Below are 21463 nucleotides of genomic sequence, written 5' to 3'. Positions count from 1 at the left end.
CAGCTGTGAATCCAAATATGTGCCCACATCCCGGTACAATCTCCCCTGGGTGCCGTCAGTGTCCCAGCAGCTGCTCCATTATTCATGGAGCAGCACCAGGATTTGTTTTAAAGGCCGTGATGGTAGTTTGTCTCTCTGCTGTCAAGCTTTGGAACAGACACAAATTAGACATGGGCTGTTCAATACTACATAAATGTAGGATTTTACTTTGCTATTTTCCCCTTAAGATAGTATAACAGGTTTAATTTTTTTTTTTTTAGCATGTGATTCAAACAGTACTCTTAAAGACATATAAGTGGATAAAACGTCTTTGTGAAGACACTTTCAGCTTCTAAATTTTGCATGTTACCTCCACAAACCTGAATAACACACACACACACAGTTTGCATGGACTACCTCCCTCAAATTAGGTCATTTTACCACATTGCAAGATTGTTTTGTGGCTGTATAAATAATACATTATTTTACACATATTTTTTCTAATAAACTTTGCTTGTTTGTGTTCCGTACAATACACCCATGCTCTCTGACTCTTATTCTGTCTGATCCCTCATACACATAAATATCACACTGGTTTTATCAACTTGTACCACTCAGAGCAGCAGCAGCTTGGTGTGTATGCATGTGCGAATGTGTGTGCATCTGTGAGTGTGAGTGTGAATGCGACTGCGAGAGGGTGCGTCAGAGGAAAAAGGAAGTTGCGGGATGAAGTTAAAAGCCTTCGACACAGTGCAGCTCTGCAGAACACCTACCACGGAAGAAAGGCAAAAAAGAGAGCGCTGAAGTCTGACAATGAGATAATGAAAGGAAGGCACGGAGGTGAACATCGAGAAAGAAGATACAGAACTGCCGGCAGAAACTGAAGGTGAGAGCTGACTGTAATACTCATCTTACATTGACATACAGTTAGGAAATTATGAAGTTTTTTGGTGGAGCAGTAGCTTTTGTTGTTATTTTATTCGGTTTCAAGTAGGATACATTGATGTTGTGAAAGGACGGAGTGAGAGTAACTGCTCGGTGTCCGCTGTAGACCAACAGGTCTCAGACTGAATTATCTGGAGTCCACGTCCATGTTTTAGTTTACCCAGAGGAGAAGTTAAGCTGCAACAAAGTGATGTTCAGCACTACTTTATTTGTGCGATGCAAGAGCACAAAAAAGAGGATTTTCTGTGTGCGAAGTCAGAATGCTTTTAGTTTCTATTCAGTGTGAACTCCGGCTTTGCTCCTGGCTTCTTGTGAAGTGAACTCATGTCTGATTGTTAAATTCAAATCTAACTGATTTACTGCTTCTTGGTGTACAGAGCAGCAGAGAGTGATCTCTGGTTACTGAACATTGTGCCTGTGAGATTGCTTCACATCCTGTCTATCTGTCTGTCTACCCATTTATCTATCAATCTGTCTATTGTTCAGAAAACAAAGATGGAGTTGTGGCGGCAGTGTGCATTGTGGTTGATTGAATGTCGAGTTCTTCCTGATAACCACCGGGTCACATGGGAGGGCGCACAGGTAAATCAGCTGTGTCACACAAAGTCACTTATCTGCACATGGACACACACTCTGTCTTGGTTCCTCAGTCTAAATTTGTGTGTGTGTGTGTGCTGTGCCAGGTGTGTGACCTGGCTCAGGCTCTGAGAGATGGCGTGCTGCTCTGCCAGTTGCTGAACAACCTGCTGCCTCAGGCCGTCAACCTGAGAGAGATCAACCTGCGCCCACAAATGTCCCAGGTAACATACACACACACACACACAAAGCTTTTCCTGCTCTATTTCCATAGGCCATTTCCATAGCAACCAGGAGGCAGCACTGAAGCCCAGAGGCTATCTGATAGGGAAATACTGTGATCTATATCTGTCCACATCAGGGGCAACATATGTAGAGAGTGGAGGGGATGATAGAGATGAGGAAGAGGAAACTATTACTGAACCCTAAAAGTCTTGGTTTCTACAAAAAAAAAAAAGTCGGCTTCTGCAATGAGATTTTGTCAGTATGTTTTCAATAAAAATCAACGTGTTTGGGGAATTTGGAAGAAGGCAGTATAAGGCAAATTGCTGCACTAAAAACAAGTATAATAACACTTGATTCAAGAAAATTCTTGAATTTTTGGGGGTAATATGAGTAACAGGATCAAATTATCTCACAAAAGTGGCAGATTTTTTTGTTTGACACATTTTGAACTTCAGGATTCAACGTTGTACAAAAATTGCTTGCCAATATCGAAATTTTAGCAGCGTACATCATCTGTACCCAGAGGAGAAGACTGATCCACTCTCGATGCTAGAACTGGCAGGATTCTACTATAAATGCATACTATCAGACTGGGAGCAAGCAGTTTAGCCTGACTCTGTTGAAACATAGCAAAATCTGCCTACCAGCACCTTGAAAGCTCACTAATCAACATGTTATATTATGTACACATGTATATGTACTGTTATTTTCTGACTGTTTCTTGGCTGTGAGCAGTAACTGGTCTGCTGGTTTGGTTTGTCTGTCTGGCAATTACTCTCAGACTTATAAGATTTTGTTACCTTTGGACTTAACCAGGTTACCTGTTTTCCTCTGTTCCCAGTCTTTGTGCTAAGCTAAGCTAACTGGCAGCTAGTATGAGAGTGGCATCGATCTTCTCACCTAACTCTCAGCAAGAAACAGAATAAGCTTATTTCTCAAAATGTCTAACTGCTCCTTTAAGAAATCTTTTCTGAAAATTCCTGTTTTCACCTGGATCCAGATCCACACGGAAACAGCTGTTTTGTTGTGTCATGGACCGAAGTTTTTGAGATATTCTGCCAACTAATAAACAAGCACATGAGCAAACTGGATTGAAAGCATATGGTGCCTGGAAGATGTAAGGAAAGCAAATTAACAAAACATGAGATGAAGACATGAGAAAGCAGGATAAGGAGAGAGTGTGACAAAGAAAGAGACAAGCCGTCGCGTGGCCTAAACGTCTCGAGGGAAGTCCTTGAATCACATCTGACAGGATTCACCATGGTGTCTCAAACGTGATTGCGTGTGCAGGGGTTAATGCGCTTTGACACGTGCATGTGAAACTCTGGGAAATCCTATGAGGTCAAGAGTGGTTAAGAAACATCCTGTGATTAACAGAAGATGGGAGTCCACTCGGACGTGCACACACACGCACAGACGCACACACACACCTGATGACATTACACAAGTGAGGCATCTTCCCTGTGCTTTTGCAATAAGGGTTGCTACTGCAAGGACGTATCTATGTATGCCTGAATGATGCAGCATGTGCAGCAGTATCAGTTAGAAGTCAGCATTTCCCCTTTTCTGAAATTAGAGTTCCGCATTTCCCACTGCTGAGCAGACAGACAGAAAGCAGAGAGCAGCTGGTTCAGGAAGTTGTATGTGTCCGACCACCATGTCGGTCGCACTGTGCGCTGCCCTCACAGTGTGGTTGAATTTTAGCTGTAAAATTTTGCCGTGCCTGCTGCTTCTTTTAGTATCAGACAGTTCTTAGTGCTTCTGTCGTTGCTGTTCATGTGACTGAACTGCAGTTGATATAGTTTTTAAGCGTTTGTGTTAACGTGGCAGCTATGTTGCACAAAAGTTGAAAAATCTGCCGTGTAGATGAACAGCAGTGCCAACGTGATATTCAACACTTTGGTGTTGCAGACTTGATAGATGTTGTTGAGGGAGAATTGTTGTAGTCAGTTGTTTTCCTTGAAGGTTTATCTTGCCACATGTTTTCCTTTAATGTTGTTGCCTTTAGTTCTGGGTGTTTTTGTTTTTTGCCATGCTAGCAGCTGTAGCTGCAGCAGTGTCAGTCCGTCAGTCCAACACTTTGGTCCTGACTGAAATATCTAATGTTCATGAACTTTTCTACAGATGTTCATGGTTCCCAGAGGATGAGTCCTTCCAACTTTGGCGATCACCTAACTTTTCCTCTAGCGTCAACAGAAAGTCAAAGTTATCACTTCTTGTGTGAAATATCTCAGCATCTACATGACAGATGTTTAGGGTTCCCAGTTGATCAGTCCTACTGACTTCGGTGATTCACTGACTTTTCCACCACACCACCACGAGGCTGACATTTTGGGTTTTTAGTGAAATGTCTCAACAACTGTTGGGTGGTTTTCAAATTGGTACAGACATTCATGTCCCCCTCAGGATGAATTGTAATCATTTTTGTGATCCCCTGACTTTTCATCCAGCGCCATCATCAGGTCAAAAATGGACTTTATCAAATACCAAAATTAATAACATTTCCATGTCAACTAGCAATGTTAAAGTGAAGGGTGAGCATGATAAATATTAAACGTGGCAAACATAATTAACATTGTCACTATGCTTGTGTTAGCATGCTAATGTTAGCACTTAGCTTAAGTTGGGAGTGCAGCCTCACAGAACTGCTAGCGTGTTTACACAATTGCAGTTGATCAATGTCCTGTTGATCAGCTAATCAGCTAATCATTTCAGTAAAAGTAAAGCAATGTTTGTGTTTCTGTGTTTAGTTCCTGTGCCTGAAGAATATCCGCAAGTTTCTGGGAGTTTGTCAGGAGAGGTTTCATCTCAGGAAGAGTGAACTGTTTGAGGCCTTTGACCTGTTCGATGTTCGAGACTTCGCAAAGGTATATTCCCGCCACATCTATCTGTCTGTCCATACATCCACCCATCTATCTATCCATCCATCTATATATCCATCTATCTATCTATTTATCTATCTGTCTAACATATTGTGGTAATAATGAATCCTGTCTGAGTGAAACAAATTGTGGTACAATTTAGATGCGTGAACAGAGTCCCGACTCCTCATTGCAGCTTGCAGACACCCACATGGCCCTAACAGGAAGCAGTTTGCTGATTTTTTAATTGACGCGGTTGAGTGAACAAATGAATTCAGTATTTCACAATTCTCTTTCACTTTCAATGCAGTGCAGCCGCAGCACTTTGGTGTGAACACTAGGAGATTCGAGATGTGCTCTTGTTTGATTTGTATGTACAAAGTAAGAGGAAGCAGTGTCTTTAAGAACGAAATGAGTCAGCAGGAGGCGGGCCTTAACCTCACTGTGGGATCTTTTTACAGTATTTGCTCTTTTTATTTAGTTTACAGTGTTTTACGGTCACTGAGCTTCTCATTTCACCTACTCCTTCCAATCAGTCACCTAGTACAATAAACTACAGTAAACACAAAGGCGAGGTATATATTAAAAGTCCGATTTACAGCGGTGGAGGAAGTATTAGGATCCTTTAAAAAAAAGTATTAATACCACACTGAAAAGTTAATGTCCTGCATTTAAAAACCCAGTCACAGTTACAGTTGAGTATTTTAGTCTAGTGTTTCCCAACCTATGGGTTGGGCACCCTTCATAGATAAAGACGAAAAACTAAATTCTGCTTTACAAAGTTGTTTTCATTTTCTTGGACTTTTCTCTAATCTTTCTTTTATTGTGAAACACTGTTTGTACCTCAAACAGCTATTCAAATGAAACTATATGAGAAGTTAAGAAGGGAAATCTGTTTTATGGTACAGCTGCTAAAAACACATAGACGTCTGAAACATCACAATGGGACCCAACTACACACCGCTTTGTTGTTTGGAAATAATTGGTTTATTCTCTAAATATGTATTGTATTTTCTAAGCTTATAATATGATTTTCAATGTAAAATCTGTAACCACGAACTATAGCTTTTAAATGAATGCAGTGAAGTACAAAGTACAATATTTTCCTCTGAAATTTAGTGGAGTAGAAGTGTAGTAGGAGATTTAGGAGAATACCCAAGTACAGTAACCTCAAAATTGTACTAAAGTTCAGTGCTTGAGTAAATATACTGTATTACTTTCTACAGCTGATCATTAAATACTGCTGGTGCCAGGATAGTGCAGGTTTTGTTGGTCCAGGGTTTTGCCCATTGTACTGGCCTCAGAATAAATGGATCTGGATCAGTGGTTCATCCATTCTGCTCCCATGAGACACATAAAAAGCTTGATATCAATACTTAATCTCAATATCTCTGTAGTTTGGTGTTTAACACCATTAAAACAATAGTTCAGCAATTCACTTCCTTGCGGTGAGTTACATGAAAAGATTGATACTACTCTCACGTCTGCACAGTAAGTAAGAAGCTACAACCGGCAGCCGGTTATCTTAGCCTAGCACAAAAACTGGAAACGGGGGATTACAGCTAAAGTCTGTCCAAAGGCGACAAAATCCACCTACCAGCACCCGTAAAGCCTGCAGATTCACCACGTATGTGTCAATTTTGTTCGGATTAAACTAACAAAACATAATGTACCAGTAAGTTAGCTTTAGAGATGCTGGCAGGTGGATTTTGTCACCTGTGGATAACGCCAGGCTAGCTGTTTCCAGTCATGTATTGTATATTAAAAGAAGTGTCATGGCAAGCTCACCTTTTGATTTGTCTCTCTGAAAGAAAGTTAAGAACTCTGGGAGGCAACTTTTGAATTATTATGTTTCTCACTGCGACTCAGGAGAAAGTTTCGACGACAGACGTCAATGGCAATAAAATAGAAATAAAGACCAGGAACTTAACACCTTTTGTTTTTCTTGTTATATCGTAGTCTTATAACACATAAATCCAGATATGAGATATTAGAGCTCACTGACACATGTTGCTGCTTAATCAGAAAGACCAAACAATTTCGGTCGGCTGTGTGACAGGTTTGAGCTTGTTTCTGATCACATCTGGCATGAAATTGGAGAACACTTACCATGATGCCGCAGTTCTCAGTTTAACAGTCAAACTGTTCTCCAGTGAGGGTGAAACCAGGTCAGAGGAGAGTTATTCAGTGTCTGTGTTTAAAGTGTGAAACAGCTCTTACTGCTTCTCTGCCAGTATTTCTCTGTACAGGATATGCTAACCATATACCTCTTTGTGTGTGTGTGTGTGTGTGTGTGTGTGTGTGTGTGTGTGTGTGTGTGTGTGTGTGTGTGTGTGTGTGTGTGTGTGACTGTGTGTGTGAGACAGGTCATACACACTTTGTCCACCCTCTCTCATTCATCCATTGCTACACAAAGAGGACTCCAGTAAGTAATTTCCTTCATCTGTTACATAATAATAAAGTGTTAATGCAGTTTTTGGTCCACCTTGTTGACCATTTATAAGCAGTGTTTAAACATGTATACATGGTTACACACTATAATGTAGTTGTATTCATATATAAGGACATTTTAAAATGATATTAATGTACAGTATTTGTCAGCAGTTATACTGTAACCTCCTATGACGACTTATTCTGTATGATTCCAACTGTGTTTTATCATATTGCAGTGGTGTAAGAATACTAAGATCTTAGTCTTAGACTACCACAGGAAGTATTAGCATTAAAATATACTTTAATATTAATACAAATTGCAACCCAACTCAAGCAGAAACACTGAAGGGGCCAATTGACAAGCTTATACTTAATTTTACATTGAGTAAAGGTCTTATTACACATTTTTATAATAGACTTCAGAGTTATAACCAACATAGTGTTGATGGGCTTATTAAACGATGGGAGGAGGACCTTCAAAGTGTATATGATGAAGATGCTTGGGAAGGATGTATTCAGACTGCCCACTCTCTGTTTCTCAGCAATAAATTTAAAGAAATGCAATATAAAATACTGCATAGACAACACAGGACACCTCATGTTATTAACAAAATTGATCCTAATAGATCACCATTGTGCCTGAAATGTAAAATAACTAGTGGGACATATATACACTGTTTCTGGAACTGTCCAAGAATATCAAGGTTCTGGTCATGTGTATCTAAGGAAGTGACAGCAATATTCAAACACAAGATTTGTAAAGATCCAGGCCAGTTCCTATTGGGGTTGCCGCCTTTGAATAGAGTTTTGGATGTAAAAAGATTAAAATTGCTCAATAAACTCTTGTTTCTGGCCAGGAAATGTATACGATTTAATTGGATCAGTGAGAAACCCCCCACTGTGACTCAGTGGTACAAAGAAATTTTTAGAGTTTTTCCTATGGAGAGACTAAGTGCCAAATTAAAAGGAAATGACAACACTTTTATGGACATATGGCAACATCTAATAGACTACCTGCCTAAGGATCTAAGTGAAATTATCCAGAGGGGAATTACTGGCTTAGAAACTTCCAAACAGAATGATTTAGAAATAAGAAATACTCATTAACAGGTACAGGGACACACATTTTCATTTGTTGATAAGTTGTTGATCTCTTTTTCCTTTTTATTATTTTTATTTTTATTAATATTACTCTATAGAAGTTGTTATTATTACTATTGTCTATTTTATTGTTTTCTATTATGTTTTGCCCCCCCTTTTCTTTTTTTTCCTTTTTTTTTCTTTCCTTTCTTTTCTAGCTCAGACCAATTTCAGATGATGTATGGTTGTATTGTTGAGTTACAATTCTGAAAATAAAATAAAGTATGATTATTAAAAAATATATATACTTTAACTACTAAAAGATACACTATATATTGTTAGATTACAAATATTGATGCATTAATAACTAGCTACATCATTAATGTTGCAGCTAGTAAACAAGGAGCTACTTTTAGCTACTTCATGCACAGCTCATTGGCTTAATTTGCAAAAATATGTAGTTTATAGATGATTTATTAGTTATTTGTATTGTAATTAATAACCAGAATCTGTAAAGTTACTAGTAACTAACGCTGTTGAAGTCTGCGTTGTGGAATGTACAACGTTTGCCTTCAAAATGTAGTCAAGTAGTATAGAGTAACAGGAAATGGAAATACTCAAGATTGTATTAAAGTACAGTGCTTGTGTAAATGCACCACCACTGCTGTATTATCACCATTATCTGTTTATACACCAGCCTTCACTCCACCTCCACCCACAGGAGGAGTTACAGTTGACAAATACAGAAATAATCACTATGACACTAAGCACTACCTGCTTACAATTGCATTGTAGTGAGTAGTAAACCATTCATTAGATTTTTATGTACATGTACAGGGCGTTAAAGTAAAGAGTTAAGGAATCCAGCGGCTTATCATCATTAATAGTGACAGTAGAAGCGTAGACGTCTTGGTTATCAGTCGACAGACACCTCCTCTTAAAGATGACTGTTATTCGGTCTCGAAGCACTAGTCTGAAAATTAGTTATTGACTTTGGGAAAAAATAACATTTAAGTAGCCCTTCTGCCCTCCACAGTCTGGATGTTACGGAGCAGTGCAATGCTAGTTAAACCCAGCAGGAATTACTCACTAGCTTACGATTTAAATGATCAAACTTGATGATTTATTTCAAAATCAGAAGCACTTGATTCTGTATAAGAGGAGAAAGAGAGTTTTGTCCATGTTTTATTGAAAGGTTTGTAGATTATGATCGTCATTTTAAGGCCATTTGATGACGATTTTTTCAACAGATAACTGGTTCTAGGAGATCCCCTGGGCCATTTTTTTGTCATTCCCCCGACACATTTCTTTCTTTACCACCATCACCTACAAACACACTCACACACTTTCCTTTCTTCCAGGCCTTTTCCTCTGGAGGGATGTACTACCGATGATGAGACCTACAGCAGCCTGTCCGACCAGATAGAGTAAGCCTTTTTTCTCATTAATATTAAATCAGTTTATTGGTTTGTAACAATTTGAGTACAGATCAATTACAGCTCTCCTTTTGGTCTGTTACTGCATGTAGTTACACCAGTGTTTCATCCTTCCCAGTACATACAGTGAAGTCCACTTTCAATGTTGGCTCATAAATTGCGCATCATCATGTCAATTTGAATTTGATTCAAGTATACCATCCTGCTCCAGTATCCTTAAACAGCACATTGAGTCCCCACCACCTACTGTACACAGGAGTTGTTCTGTACTTGACCTCTGACCTCTCTGTGGAGTGAAGCAGTGATGCTCCCTTTAGTGATCTTAATGAAGACGAGACAAATATAATCATGGTAACAATGTGTGTATGTATCATGTGCATCAGCGACACAGTGGACGAGGATGACGACTTGTACGACTTTGTGGAAGACGAGGAGGACGAAGGAGATGAGATCTATGAAGACTTGATGAGGACGGATGAACAACCTGAAGCTGTGAGTGGAGCCCAGACTACATAACAGCTCAAACAAAGAGGAAGGTTTGGGCTGTCTTTCACGATGGCAGCTGTGCAGTTCAAGAATCTATAAAATCCAGGGTCCTGTCTCTGTCTGATCATCTACATCAGTGGATCCCAACATTTGTCTTGTGACCCCTTAAATTACCCCTTTTTACTTTTTCTATGTTGTATTTCAGTGTTTTTTTGATACCTTAGAAATATTCAGTAAAAAAAGGAAAAATTGCAGAAACAAAGATCAGGAAACAGGCAGCAGTCTGAAATGTTTTCCACAAAGCACAGACAAATTGAGGGGCCGCAAGGTATGCATTCACATTGATAACTCCACCCCAAAGTCTGGCCAGTTGCCACAAAGTCGTGTTCTGAACATGCAGTGATCATGCAGTCTTATATCCCTTAACACAGGAACATTCACACACACTGGACATAGCCCCCCTTCTGTGCTCATGTTTCACAGAACATGTGTTTTTCAATATTGCCTCACTCAGTGGGGCCTCTTTTCCAAGTCACTGTGACACAGAGAACAGAAGAAGAGAATATATAGACCAAAATAAAATGATAACTATGGATTTTATGCCCACAATGACCCCCAGGAACCACTGACCCAAACCACTTAGAGTTGTGCAGTCAGATGTGTCTCCATTTGCAGAAAGGAACCACATTAACAGATAACTTCAGATAGCAGCCCCATCAAGGAGAGGCATTATGTATAAATGTCACCCAGCTACATAATTCATAAAGGCACAATCTGGTCATGAGGCACAGTGACAGGTGGTGCAAATGAGGCCTCAGAGGAGTTGGAGTCAGAAATTAATAGGACCTCAAGGGAAAAGAAATGCAAAAATGTCACTGAAATTGAAAATCCTTGCTGTAGAACTGTAGCCTGTTTTCATTTTTGTCAAATATTTACACATCAATTGCACTACTGTTTTCGTTGTGGTCTGTGTGAGACAAATGGAACAAATTTCTTTCAAAAACAACCAAAAAATGCTGTGCAGAAAAACATCAATTAAAGAATTTAGCTACCAAAGTACTCGACAGTGGAGGGGTTAAACAAGGCTCTGGTGGGTCTGCTTCTATTGTTCAGCACCACAGAAAACAAATCTTAATGCTACAAATTGTGTCCTTTATAGCTAACATATGTAAAGATTAAGATAAAAAATAACACAGCACACAAAATATCCTTTGGAAAATATCCTCTGGTCTCTTCATGCTCCAGTTTTTGTGTGTTTATGCAGCAGCAGAAGACTGGAGTCGACAAGCGAGAGTGCTGCCTGCAGGAGATCAGACAGACAGAAGAGAAATACTCTGATACACTGGAATCTATATTACAGGTGAGCACACGTCTTCAATGTTGATAGAAAACACACTCATACACAGCATGCAAACAGACATTTCTATTTAAAGAGAGAGTAACAGCCATGCCTTCTGTTCTGTGCAGCACTTTATGAAACCTCTTGAAAAGTTTCTCCCGACTCAAGACATTGAGAGTATCTTCATCAACATAAAGGTATGGGAGCGATCATCTGCACACCTGGTCATGGGTACAGGTTTATTTGTTAGCCTTGTTTGCATGTTCATGCATATGTGCATTTGTAGGATTTGGCCAGCACCCATCGTAATCTGTTGGAGGAGGTCCGGACTTCCATCTTACACTGTGGAGCCAAGAACCTGTACCAGGTGTTCCTGAACTACAAGGAGAGGTACGCAACACACACACGCACACACACACACACACATACACACACACACACAAATATGTTTCTGTTATACAGTAACACCACAAATACACATATGTTATAACATGCTAATGTGTTTACCCCCCTTCTCAGGCTCTTACTGTACGGTCGTTACTGTAGTCAGGTGGAAACGGCGACGAAACATCTAGACAAGCTTTCAAACACGAAGGAGGATATCAAAATGAAACTGGAGGTGAGGAGGACACACACGCTGAAAAAGAAGCGCAGGGGATGTGTGATTTTGCACTGGACGGTAGTAGATAGAGGTATTCGTAGATCCTACTGGTTGTTCTGCATCCACTGTTTTTCTGTATTAAGAGACCTGCATAAACTGTGGCAGGGTCAGTCCTGCTACCAGTCTGTCCTGGTGGCAACTACAACTAAAACATATCTGACAGATCACTGTCACTGGTAACTGGCACAAAAGGTATTTATGACTCTCATAAAATGGTAAAATATGGGTGTGGGAATGAAAGAAAATCTAGAAACAAACCAGAAAGAGAGAAAACTTTTCTGGTATATGTGCTGGATGTGCAACTTTCATCATGACAAATGGACTGGATCATGACAGATGTGGAAATGTCCCCTTCAGGCAGATTTGTAATCTGTAATCACATATAGTGCCATCATCAGATCAAAATTTTAACTTTTAACCTTTTTCAGTGTTTCAGTTTAGACATTGTGTGGCCCACAACATGTGCTTGTGTCTTTCACTTCACCCTTCATACATACCGACCTCTGTCCTTTGACCCTGCATTGAGATGACATCATGCATAAAGAACATGTCATGCCACAAGCAGATGTTTTTGAAAATATATCATACAAAGATTAATAACTGACCTTGTGTGCTGTTTGAGGTGTCCTGTCAGCAGTTTCAAGCATGTTTATAATGGTTGTCTACATGGGAAATGCACTTTTGGCCAAAGGGTAATTTCTTGTTTCTGTACCGCTTTTGGCCGCGAGGGTAAGTGGCGGGAAGGTTGACCCTGCCACACAACATCCTCTTAACACATCTTTGGTTTACTGCAGATCTTCACTTCCTTCTCTCGCTCTCTCTCAGGAGTGTTCAAACAGAGCAAACAGTGGGCGTTTTTCTCTCAGGGATCTACTCATGGTCCCAATGCAGCGAGTCCTCAAATATCACCTGCTGTTACAGGTATGTTTGTACAGTCGTGTGTGTTGTATTTGTTTGTGTGTGTGTAGCTGGCGTATGCCTACGCCTGTACATTTTCCCAGCTGGTCTATAATTTGTCTGTTTGTGGCTGCAGGAGCTGGTGAAGCACACCACTGACCCTACAGACAAAGAGAACCTCCGCACAGCTCTTGATGCCATGAGAGTGAGTGTGAATGTGTGTTTATGTCGCTCACTGCCTTATGATAGTGACACATTCATTAATTCGCCTATGTGTGTGTTTCCAGGACTTGGCGCAGTCCGTGAACGAGGTGAAACGGGACAATGAGATCATCAGACAGATCACCACCTTCCAGTTGTCCATAGAAAACATGGTGAGGTCACATATTTCATTAAACTGTTTGTTTGTGGCTGTTGTTTTGTTTTTCTTCACTGGTTGCCTCACTCTCCTCCGCTCTTTAGACTCAGTCTCTAGCTCTTTATGGTCGCCCCAAGATCGACGGAGAGCTGAAGATCTGCGGCCCAGAGAAAAAGTCTAAACAGGACAGGTGTGTGTTGTTCATGCCTCGGTGCAGTCTCATGTGTTAATGCCGTGTCCATATCTAACTGTGCGTTGTATCTGCACGTTTGGCTCTTCTTCAGGTATGCGTTCCTCTTCGATAAGGCCATGTTTGTGTGTAAGAAGAAGAGTGGAGAGACTTTTGAGCTAAAGGAGATCATAGAACTACAGAACTACCAGATACGAGATGAAACCACAGGAGAAAAGGACAATAAAAAGGTCTTTCTAGTACTCTGTAGCACCAGTTATACCAGACAACACATCTGTTAGGCATCCGTAAAGCTAACAGTGTGTGTTTGTGTGTGTGAACAGTGGTCCTATTTGTTCCTCCTGCTGGACTGCTATGGGAGGTGTGGGTACGATTTATTCTTCAAAACCAGAGAGCTGAAGAAGAAATGGCTGGAACAGTTTGAGATGGCTCTGTGAGTTATCACACACACATATGCACATACTGTAAACGTGAAAATACACCCGAGATTAGCGTGACGAAGTGCAGCAGTAACTCAGTACTGATTCATTATCTGCTTCTACAAAGCTTCGTAATGTCGATACAACAGATCTGAGGATGGAGATGCTTTGTTCCATCGTTCCTGCAGTCTTCAAACAAAAGTTGGACAGAAATTAAAGCAGCTATATCAATATTTTTACAATAATATTTGATCGAGCAGGTACTTATAACGTGAAATTATTTGTCCGTAGTGACAAACTCACAGAGAATTATCGCCAGACTCCACTATGCTTTATAGCATCTTTCAGCTAATTGTGTTTGTTTTAGTTTAGTGGTTCACTCACACTCTCACAGTCATTTTCAGGTGCACCAGACCAAAAAGACTACTTCACTTTAGAGTGGAGAATTCAAACATCTAATATTTCCCTCATGAGTTATTTGAGACCGAAAATAGACTTACATTTGCGTGATGACAAGAAAAATGCCTTTAAATCAATTATAATGTTGTGGCATTTCTACTGAATGTGTAAATAAACAACTGTTTGCTGGCAAGGTCAACAGATCAACTTAAAGTTATAGTTATAACATGTTAATGTTGTGTATTTAAGATGATCCATATAAGTGATATAATGTGCAACATGTCATAAGAGAAGCAGAACTCTTCTTTAAGTCACTGTTGACTGACACTGACTTGAGGAGTTTAGCTGGAGCTGCTCCCTTTGGTTTTGAGTTGCAGTTTTGCTGATTGCTCAACTGTAAAGTACATCAACAGACATCCCATGATTTGTTGATTGTGTTGCAATCTGACCTTCACTGTGTTGCTGCTACTGTTAGCTTCCTCAGTCTGAGGAATATCAAATAGATGCTGTCTTGACGGAGGGCAACAGCATCTTTTTTACACTCACCAAAGTACCTGCCCGTGAAAACCAGCTCTGTGAATGCTTGTTACCCCAGCGTGGTCAAAACAGTTGTGCTTAATGGCTGCAGGTCAAATATGTGTCCAGAGAACTGTGCAGCCAACAACCATGACTTCCAGATGCACTGCTTCGAGGAAACCACCAGCTGCAAGGCCTGCTCGATGCTGTTAAGGTACTTCCTCTCACAAGTTGTTTCTCTCAGTTTCTCTCTTCGGGCCAATTTAAAAAAGAAACTTGTCCACTGAGGCTGAATCTCTCCGTCTGTCTGTCACAGGGGGATATTTTTCCAGGGCTATCGCTGCACACGCTGTAAAATGGCTGCACATAAAGAGTGTTTAGGCAGAGTTCCTGCCTGCGGACGAAACTCAGGTCTGTGTACATGCGTGTGTATGTCTTTTTTTTTTTGTCATTTACTTTTTATTGGTTTTTGATTTTGCATGTAAGCAGACAAACATTCAAACAATCAACATGAAGACCTATAAGTAAGTACAGAAGTACCGAGGAGAAAATAAAAACATACATAAGTGGACTAGTAATCACCTCCAGTTAAGAGAATATAGGTAATCTAATCGTACAGAATGAAATTACCTGAAATCCGGTCTTATGGTTGAGATAAAAGCACACCATTTTTGCCAATTATCAATAAATGCCTCTTTTTGTGTTCTTAAATTAAACGTAATTCTTTCCATTACAAAGATGCTGTACACTGTATCAATCCATTCATCTGCACTGGGTGCCTCCCTCTTCAGCCACTTCTTCGTTATTGATTTCTTACCTACCTTACCTACCTAACCTACATTTACATGCACGCTAATTTCCACTATTATTCTGAATATGACAATATTCTAAATTTGAGGCAGGTCATGTTCACAGCATATTCCGGTTGGATTTTCCGGATTTGATCTTATCCCCCATTTTCCATTTAGGAATTTGGGATTTGCTGATGTTATTCAGGTTTTAGGAGCATGTTTTGGACATGTATACAGCACGCTCAGAATATATGTCTCAATTGAGGTTTTTACTACAGTATGTAACACATGGTCTCTTGCCTGTTTACAGTGTACTATGTGTGTTGCCTCGCCAACAGTTTGCATGGCTGGGCAAGAGATGCATGCACAAAAGAAAAGCCCACATTGTGGTCGGAAGGAGAAACACACCTGCTTTTAAAACATTATGAAATACTTGGATATCAGCTGTGAGAAAATATTGCAACACCGACCTTTTCAAGGAGGTGGTTGAACGAATGAAAGAGGGAGGCTGTGTTTGATAATCGGCTGCATGTAAACAAGAACATGAGTGGAATATTAATTAGCATTAGCCATGTTAACAGCTTTGCAGGAGTTTGTCTTTTTTGGAATAAGGGCAAGAACTGGAATAATTTGTGCATGTAAATGTAGTCACTGATTGTTGTCTTCAAATTACAGATCATGCTGGCACTGTGAGGAAGGTAAGACTATGTTTATCTGACATTGTAAATATGTTTTATATTATTCAGGTAAAGGTGATGAATAAGCAGGTTTTGTTTGTTTTAACTCTTGCAAATGATCAAACTTGAGGTGCGATTGCTCCAATGTTTTTGTTTTTTGATCCTCCAGAATAAAACACACAGGACCTCCGGACATTCCAGCATTGGTAAGAAATTCATGGTATAATATATTTAAACAGCACATTTTTTTACACCAAACATTAGTAGGACCTTTCATTATAGTGGTTGTTTATTCTCCAAAACAGCCTCCTAAATGTTGAAGAGTAAAAGAAAAATGTAATGGGATTGAACTGTTTGCATGGCCTGTCAGATCCCTTCCTCACATCTCATCGTCTCCTCTTCCTCCTCCTCGCTCTCTCTCAGGATTTCCCAAGATGGAGGTGTGTCAGGAGTATTTTGGCCTGCCGCCGCCCCCCGTGGGCTTCGGCCAACCGCTTCACCTCTCCAAAGGTGACATCATCGAGCTGACCCGGGCCGACGTTGACCTGCCGTGGTGGGAGGTAACGTTAAAAACCACCACAAGCATCGGCACATTTCTGAAAGCGGAGGGGGGTCGTGCATGATTTCACTGAGTTTTCAAGCCTTGTTTTCTGTGGTTAACGTGCAGGTGTGAGATGCTTTTGTCTTTTTCAGCCTCTTTTGTCATTTTCCTCTGCATCTCCCTCTCTAGCTTCCTCCTCCTCCCTCCAGCATTGATGCCTCTATTGTTTGATTCATTTAAAAGGCCAAATCAAAATTTGGAAAATAAATCAAACCTAATGGCTGCATTCCATTGAGCTGCTTGGGGAATCCTTTCCTCATTCCTGTGTCCTGATCAGAGGCACAGGAACAATATCAACTGGCAGAATGCCGTTATATTATTTATTCATTAGATGCCTCTGTATTTATTGATATTCTGAATGTGAATTCATTATTTAATAACCCAGAATATGATTTGGAGGACTTTTGAACTCTGGAAGCCATTTATGAGGCTAAATGTTTCAGGGAAAATTGAAAGTGTGCAACCATATCAAACCTGATGCTCAGCGATTATCAGCCCCACATGTGACTGAATAGATGATAGATGGTGTAAAATGTGTTTTTTGCTGACAGATAGATTCTTTGTCTCTCTCTGGCTTTAATTGTATCCATAATAAGAATTAATGGGGGAAATAACAGAACGTGAAAAGATAAATCATCGATCATCATCAAGGAAGGACGTTGTTTGTGGTCCTTTTGTTGTTCACACGTACAATTAACACAAACTTGTAAGTAGATGGTGAATCAGGAAACTAATTAAATACAAAATTTGTGAGTGACACACTTGACTCTGTCTTCACTCTGGTATGAAGCTCCAGTGATGTTGTGGATGGCAGATCAGTCCAGTCAGCTGCAGCATCCAATCAATAACTGATATCCAATAATAGGGCAGGTAGATCTCTGATTCATCACTTCAGATGTTTTCGAGCCTTGCAGGTCCTCCTCAGCCATCCCTGCATAACATATCTAAGCTCAGATCAATATCAATTTCATATGAGTTGTGTTTTTTTTTCGTGTTGATCTGATTGATTTGTATGTCGCAACAACTGCTTGGTCCACCCTGTCTGGTCATGTGATTTGTTGTTGTGTGTGTCACTCAGGGACGGAACCTGACTGTAGGACAAATGGGATGGTTCCCCTGCCAAAAAGTTCAGCCCTACGTCTCTGTGAGTACGATGCAGCCGCCAACATAAAATCCTAGACTGCAGACACCATCCAAACTGAAAAGACACAAATACCTAAAAAATAAGCCATAAGACAAGTCCAGTGGTATGTGTCAGCTTGCACACGCTGGCTACTGTTTGCTGTATTGAAAGCCCAAAACCAACATTAGCAGTTACCACCTTTACCACAGACGTTCTATCTCTAACCTCTGTGTGATCTCACCCTTTCCCAGAGGCCGACCCCTGACCTGACTGTCTTCCACTGGTGAGTATCGAGAGGAACAAGGTTAAATTAAATCACTTGCTCACCAGTCCACTGTTAACCTCATAGTTGTATTTCTTCCTGTGTTGCAGTGCACTGCAACAGGGACGGAGAAAGTCCACAGAGCTGTTACAGAGAACAATGGCCACAAAAACAGAACCAAATACTGAAAAGTGCTGGTATATCAGGCTGTATTGTGACACTGGTGGGATCTAGCAGCTCACACTATTTTTTTCCATTAAGTTATTAGTCACCTATCATATAGTCACTGTTTTCTGCCATTCAGCTTGTGGTAATAACAAAGATGTTCTAACTCCAGAGGACACACAGTGCTGGAAATAACAACAAATAAAATCAAAAACAGCTCCAATGTCAAGGATTTGAAAATGGATTACTCTGGTGCCATCTGGTGGCTTTATGAAACATGACACTGTGGAATGAGACAAACACATCCCACTGACAGAACCAGTTTTCACCCACCTAATGTGTTTCTCCAAGCAAAAACTTTCCGTCAGAATCATTTGAAAGATGCACCGGTGATATAATGATTCTACACAAACACACTGTCCCCTAATTAGCATTTAGAATCAGTATATAAACATTTAATTAAATGGTTTAGTGCACACTTACAACTGTAACTCCTCCTGTTTAAACCCATAAGGCGAGGCTGCTGTATAAACAGATAATGAAAGACAAAACAGTAAAACACAGTTTTAATAATGATAAATATCTCGTCATAGGAGAAGCTATAACCGCTGACAAATATTGTACATCAATAATGAAAAACAAAATTTTAAGTGTCCTCACAGCTCAGTACAACTACATTATAGTGTGTAATTGCTTGTATGCTTCTTATAGACAGGGGCACTTAAAGTGTTTTAGTGGAACAGCCACTTTGGCTTCAAGTGGCAGATCATGGATTAAATGCTAAAACTTTTGCAGAAGCAGCAGCACCAGCAAAGAGAGTCAGAAAGCGAGGGAGCGAACTCATCACTGATGGATTCAGCTTCTCATTAACTCATGATTGTGTTGTTTCTTCTTTCAAATGTTACATCATCTTGCTTTAAGCAAAAAATGAGGCTCTGACTCTCACTGTGCTTGAAGGTACGCAGGGAACATGGACAGAACTGCTGCCAAGAACCTGTTGATGTCCCGGTCGGACGGAACCTTCCTCGTGCGGCAGAAAGATGGAGGAGAGTATGCTATCAGCATCAAGTAAGCCCTCGCAAATGTATTTCAGTTTCCCAGTGAAGCAGGTCATATAGCTGCATGTTGAAATATAGTCAACAAAATGCTTTTGAAATAGTTGTATGTAACTACAGTTTGATTGGTCGATTAGTTGATTGACAAAAAGTTCAAGAACCATGCTACACTATCTGATAAATGTTTCTGTTTCAACTTCTTAACTATAAAGCATTGCTGCTTTTCTTTGTCTTAACAGTGAATTTAATATATTGGATTTTTTTTTCAAATCTGTTTAATCGATAATGAAGATAATTGTTGGTTGCAGCGCTGTTTGTAACCTAGATGTAATAGTGTCTATGAGCTCAGGTATCACTTCCTCTCAAAAGCAGGGAAATGCAGCTTCCCTAACAAAGGATTAGGACACGACCTACAAAGCCAATGTCATAGGAAAGTCATTCAGCTGATCATCAAGCAAAAGTGGAAGTCTGTTTTCATCTTTTGAGAGGAGCAGTGTCACCATTCAGCTTTCAAACTAAACAATGCTAAATTCACCATTTACCTCTTTGTGAGTTCTGTGTGACTCCAAACAAATGAAACCCTTTTTGTTCTTAATCTGAGAGAACTTGCTTTATTGTTATTTATCTTTTATCCATTACCCTCTTACTGCTCTTGCAGGTTCAACATGGACATCAGACACATTAAGATCACATCTGTTGAAGGCCTGTACCGCATCAATGAAAAGAAAGCCTTCAGTGGTTTAATCGTAAGTCTCAAAGCCTCATATAGCCAAAATCTGATAACACTGACCAGAAGAAATATACTGAAACTGCCCTTAAGGTTGTGAATTCTCACCTCAAACCACATCTGACATCTATGATATGTTGCTCATGCTCTTCTTCTTCTTCCTGCTTTAGGAGTTGATTCAGTTTTACCAGCAGAACTCTTTGAAAGAGTACTTCAAGGATGTGGACACCACGCTGCGTACGCCTTACAAACAACCGGAGGAAAGCAACTCGTCTAACAACACACCAAACACCACACCAGGTACAATACACCTCTGTCGCTTCACACACTCCTCCGTGTTGTCATCATGTTAAAGCAATAGTTGGACATTTTGCGAAACGACATTCACTTTCTTGCTGAGAGTTAACTGAAAAGAACTCTACCGCAATCATATGTGAGAGTGGCGTCGACCTTCGCATCAAACTGTTGCAAGGAAGCGAATGAAGCCATTTCCATAGATGTCGAGCCATTGTTTTAAGCCTGTCCATGTTGTAATGTTGCCCCGCCTGACAGGAGGCAGCATGAGGAGTTTCGGCATAGCGAGGGCCAGGTATGACTTCTCAGCCAGGGACCGCTCAGAGCTGTCGCTGCAGGAGGGAGACACCATCAAGATCCTCTCCAAAAAAGGCCACAGTGGTTGGTGGAAGGGAGAGGTGTACGGCCGGGTGAGGACACATACCATCACGTTAAAAAATAAAAATAAAAATAAAAAAGAATTACAGGTTTTGAGGCGTCTCGTCTGACCTGCACTGTTCCTGTGTTTCCAGGTGGGGTTCTTTCCAGCCAACTACGTGGAGGAGGACTACTCTGACTACTGCTGACATGGCTCTAGAGGAGATGTGTAGACCCTGTGTGTGTATATAGTATTATATGTACTACATACTATACTGTATGTGTAGGGGTCTATGTTATACCTGGTTTCCATCTGTTGCATTAACACAAATGCACGAGTGTGGCTGTGTGCATGTGAGAGAAGTGCTGTTACTTGTGATCTAATGACTGTCTAGTGATGTGAATAAAACTATTGTTCCGCTAACCTGATGGATATCTTTTTTTTTTATGTACAACTAACTTGGACAAAGTTTACACTTGAACGTTACACCCGTATGAGGTCAAACATCTAATTTTAAAACCACAGGCACTGATCTTCTGCCTCCACAATATTTGGGAACCAGGCTGCAGGGATTTGCTGTCAGATACATGTAGTGTGGTAAAAAGTGTAA

The 21463-nt window shown here is 40.3% G+C and overlaps 1 protein-coding gene across 3 annotated transcripts; it reads left to right on the top strand.

The window, feature by feature from the left end:
• Positions 1–727: 727 nt before the first annotated feature.
• Positions 728–21268, top strand: LOC121604721 (proto-oncogene vav-like). 3 transcript variants are annotated; one of them, XM_041934300.1, is made up of 29 exons: positions 728–865; positions 1411–1506; positions 1608–1724; positions 4476–4592; positions 6953–7011; positions 9461–9526; positions 9919–10027; positions 11289–11381; positions 11489–11557; positions 11647–11750; positions 11880–11979; positions 12847–12942; positions 13055–13123; positions 13206–13292; positions 13381–13466; positions 13561–13696; positions 13790–13899; positions 14913–15014; positions 15117–15211; positions 16267–16289; positions 16438–16474; positions 16692–16828; positions 17948–18013; positions 18244–18275; positions 19377–19487; positions 20133–20220; positions 20372–20501; positions 20754–20905; positions 21008–21268. In XM_041934300.1, the coding sequence occupies exons 2-29, from the start codon at positions 1420–1422 to the stop codon at positions 21059–21061; spliced, it is 2532 nt and encodes an 843-aa protein (XP_041790234.1). In that variant the 5' UTR covers positions 728–865; positions 1411–1419; the 3' UTR covers positions 21062–21268. The 3 variants fall into 3 exon arrangements, with proteins under 3 accessions (XP_041790234.1, XP_041790233.1, XP_041790235.1); XM_041934299.1 differs by having other exon boundaries at positions 11286–11381; XM_041934301.1 differs by lacking the exons at positions 20133–20220; positions 20372–20501; positions 20754–20905; positions 21008–21268 and having other exon boundaries at positions 11286–11381; positions 18365–19390.
• The last annotated feature ends 195 nt before the right edge of the window (positions 21269–21463 follow it).

Source organism: Chelmon rostratus, chromosome 3, assembly GCF_017976325.1.
Source record: "Chelmon rostratus isolate fCheRos1 chromosome 3, fCheRos1.pri, whole genome shotgun sequence".
NCBI classification, from domain to species: Eukaryota; Metazoa; Chordata; class Actinopteri; order Chaetodontiformes; family Chaetodontidae; genus Chelmon; species Chelmon rostratus.
Note: the sequence above shows the minus strand (reverse complement) of the source record. Positions and strands in the feature narration are given on the sequence as shown.

Excerpts from the sequence above, each read along its gene's own strand:
- LOC121604721 (XM_041934299.1), top strand. The coding sequence starts at position 1,420 with ATGGAGTTGTGGCGGCAGTGTGCATTGTGGTTGATTGAATGTCGAGTT. Across the intron at positions 12,943-13,054 it reads AATATCACCTGCTGTTACAG|GAGCTGGTGAAGCACACCAC; the intron begins GTATGTTTGTAC and ends TTGTGGCTGCAG. Across the intron at positions 16,829-17,947 it reads TTGACCTGCCGTGGTGGGAG|GGACGGAACCTGACTGTAGG; the intron begins GTAACGTTAAAA and ends TGTGTCACTCAG.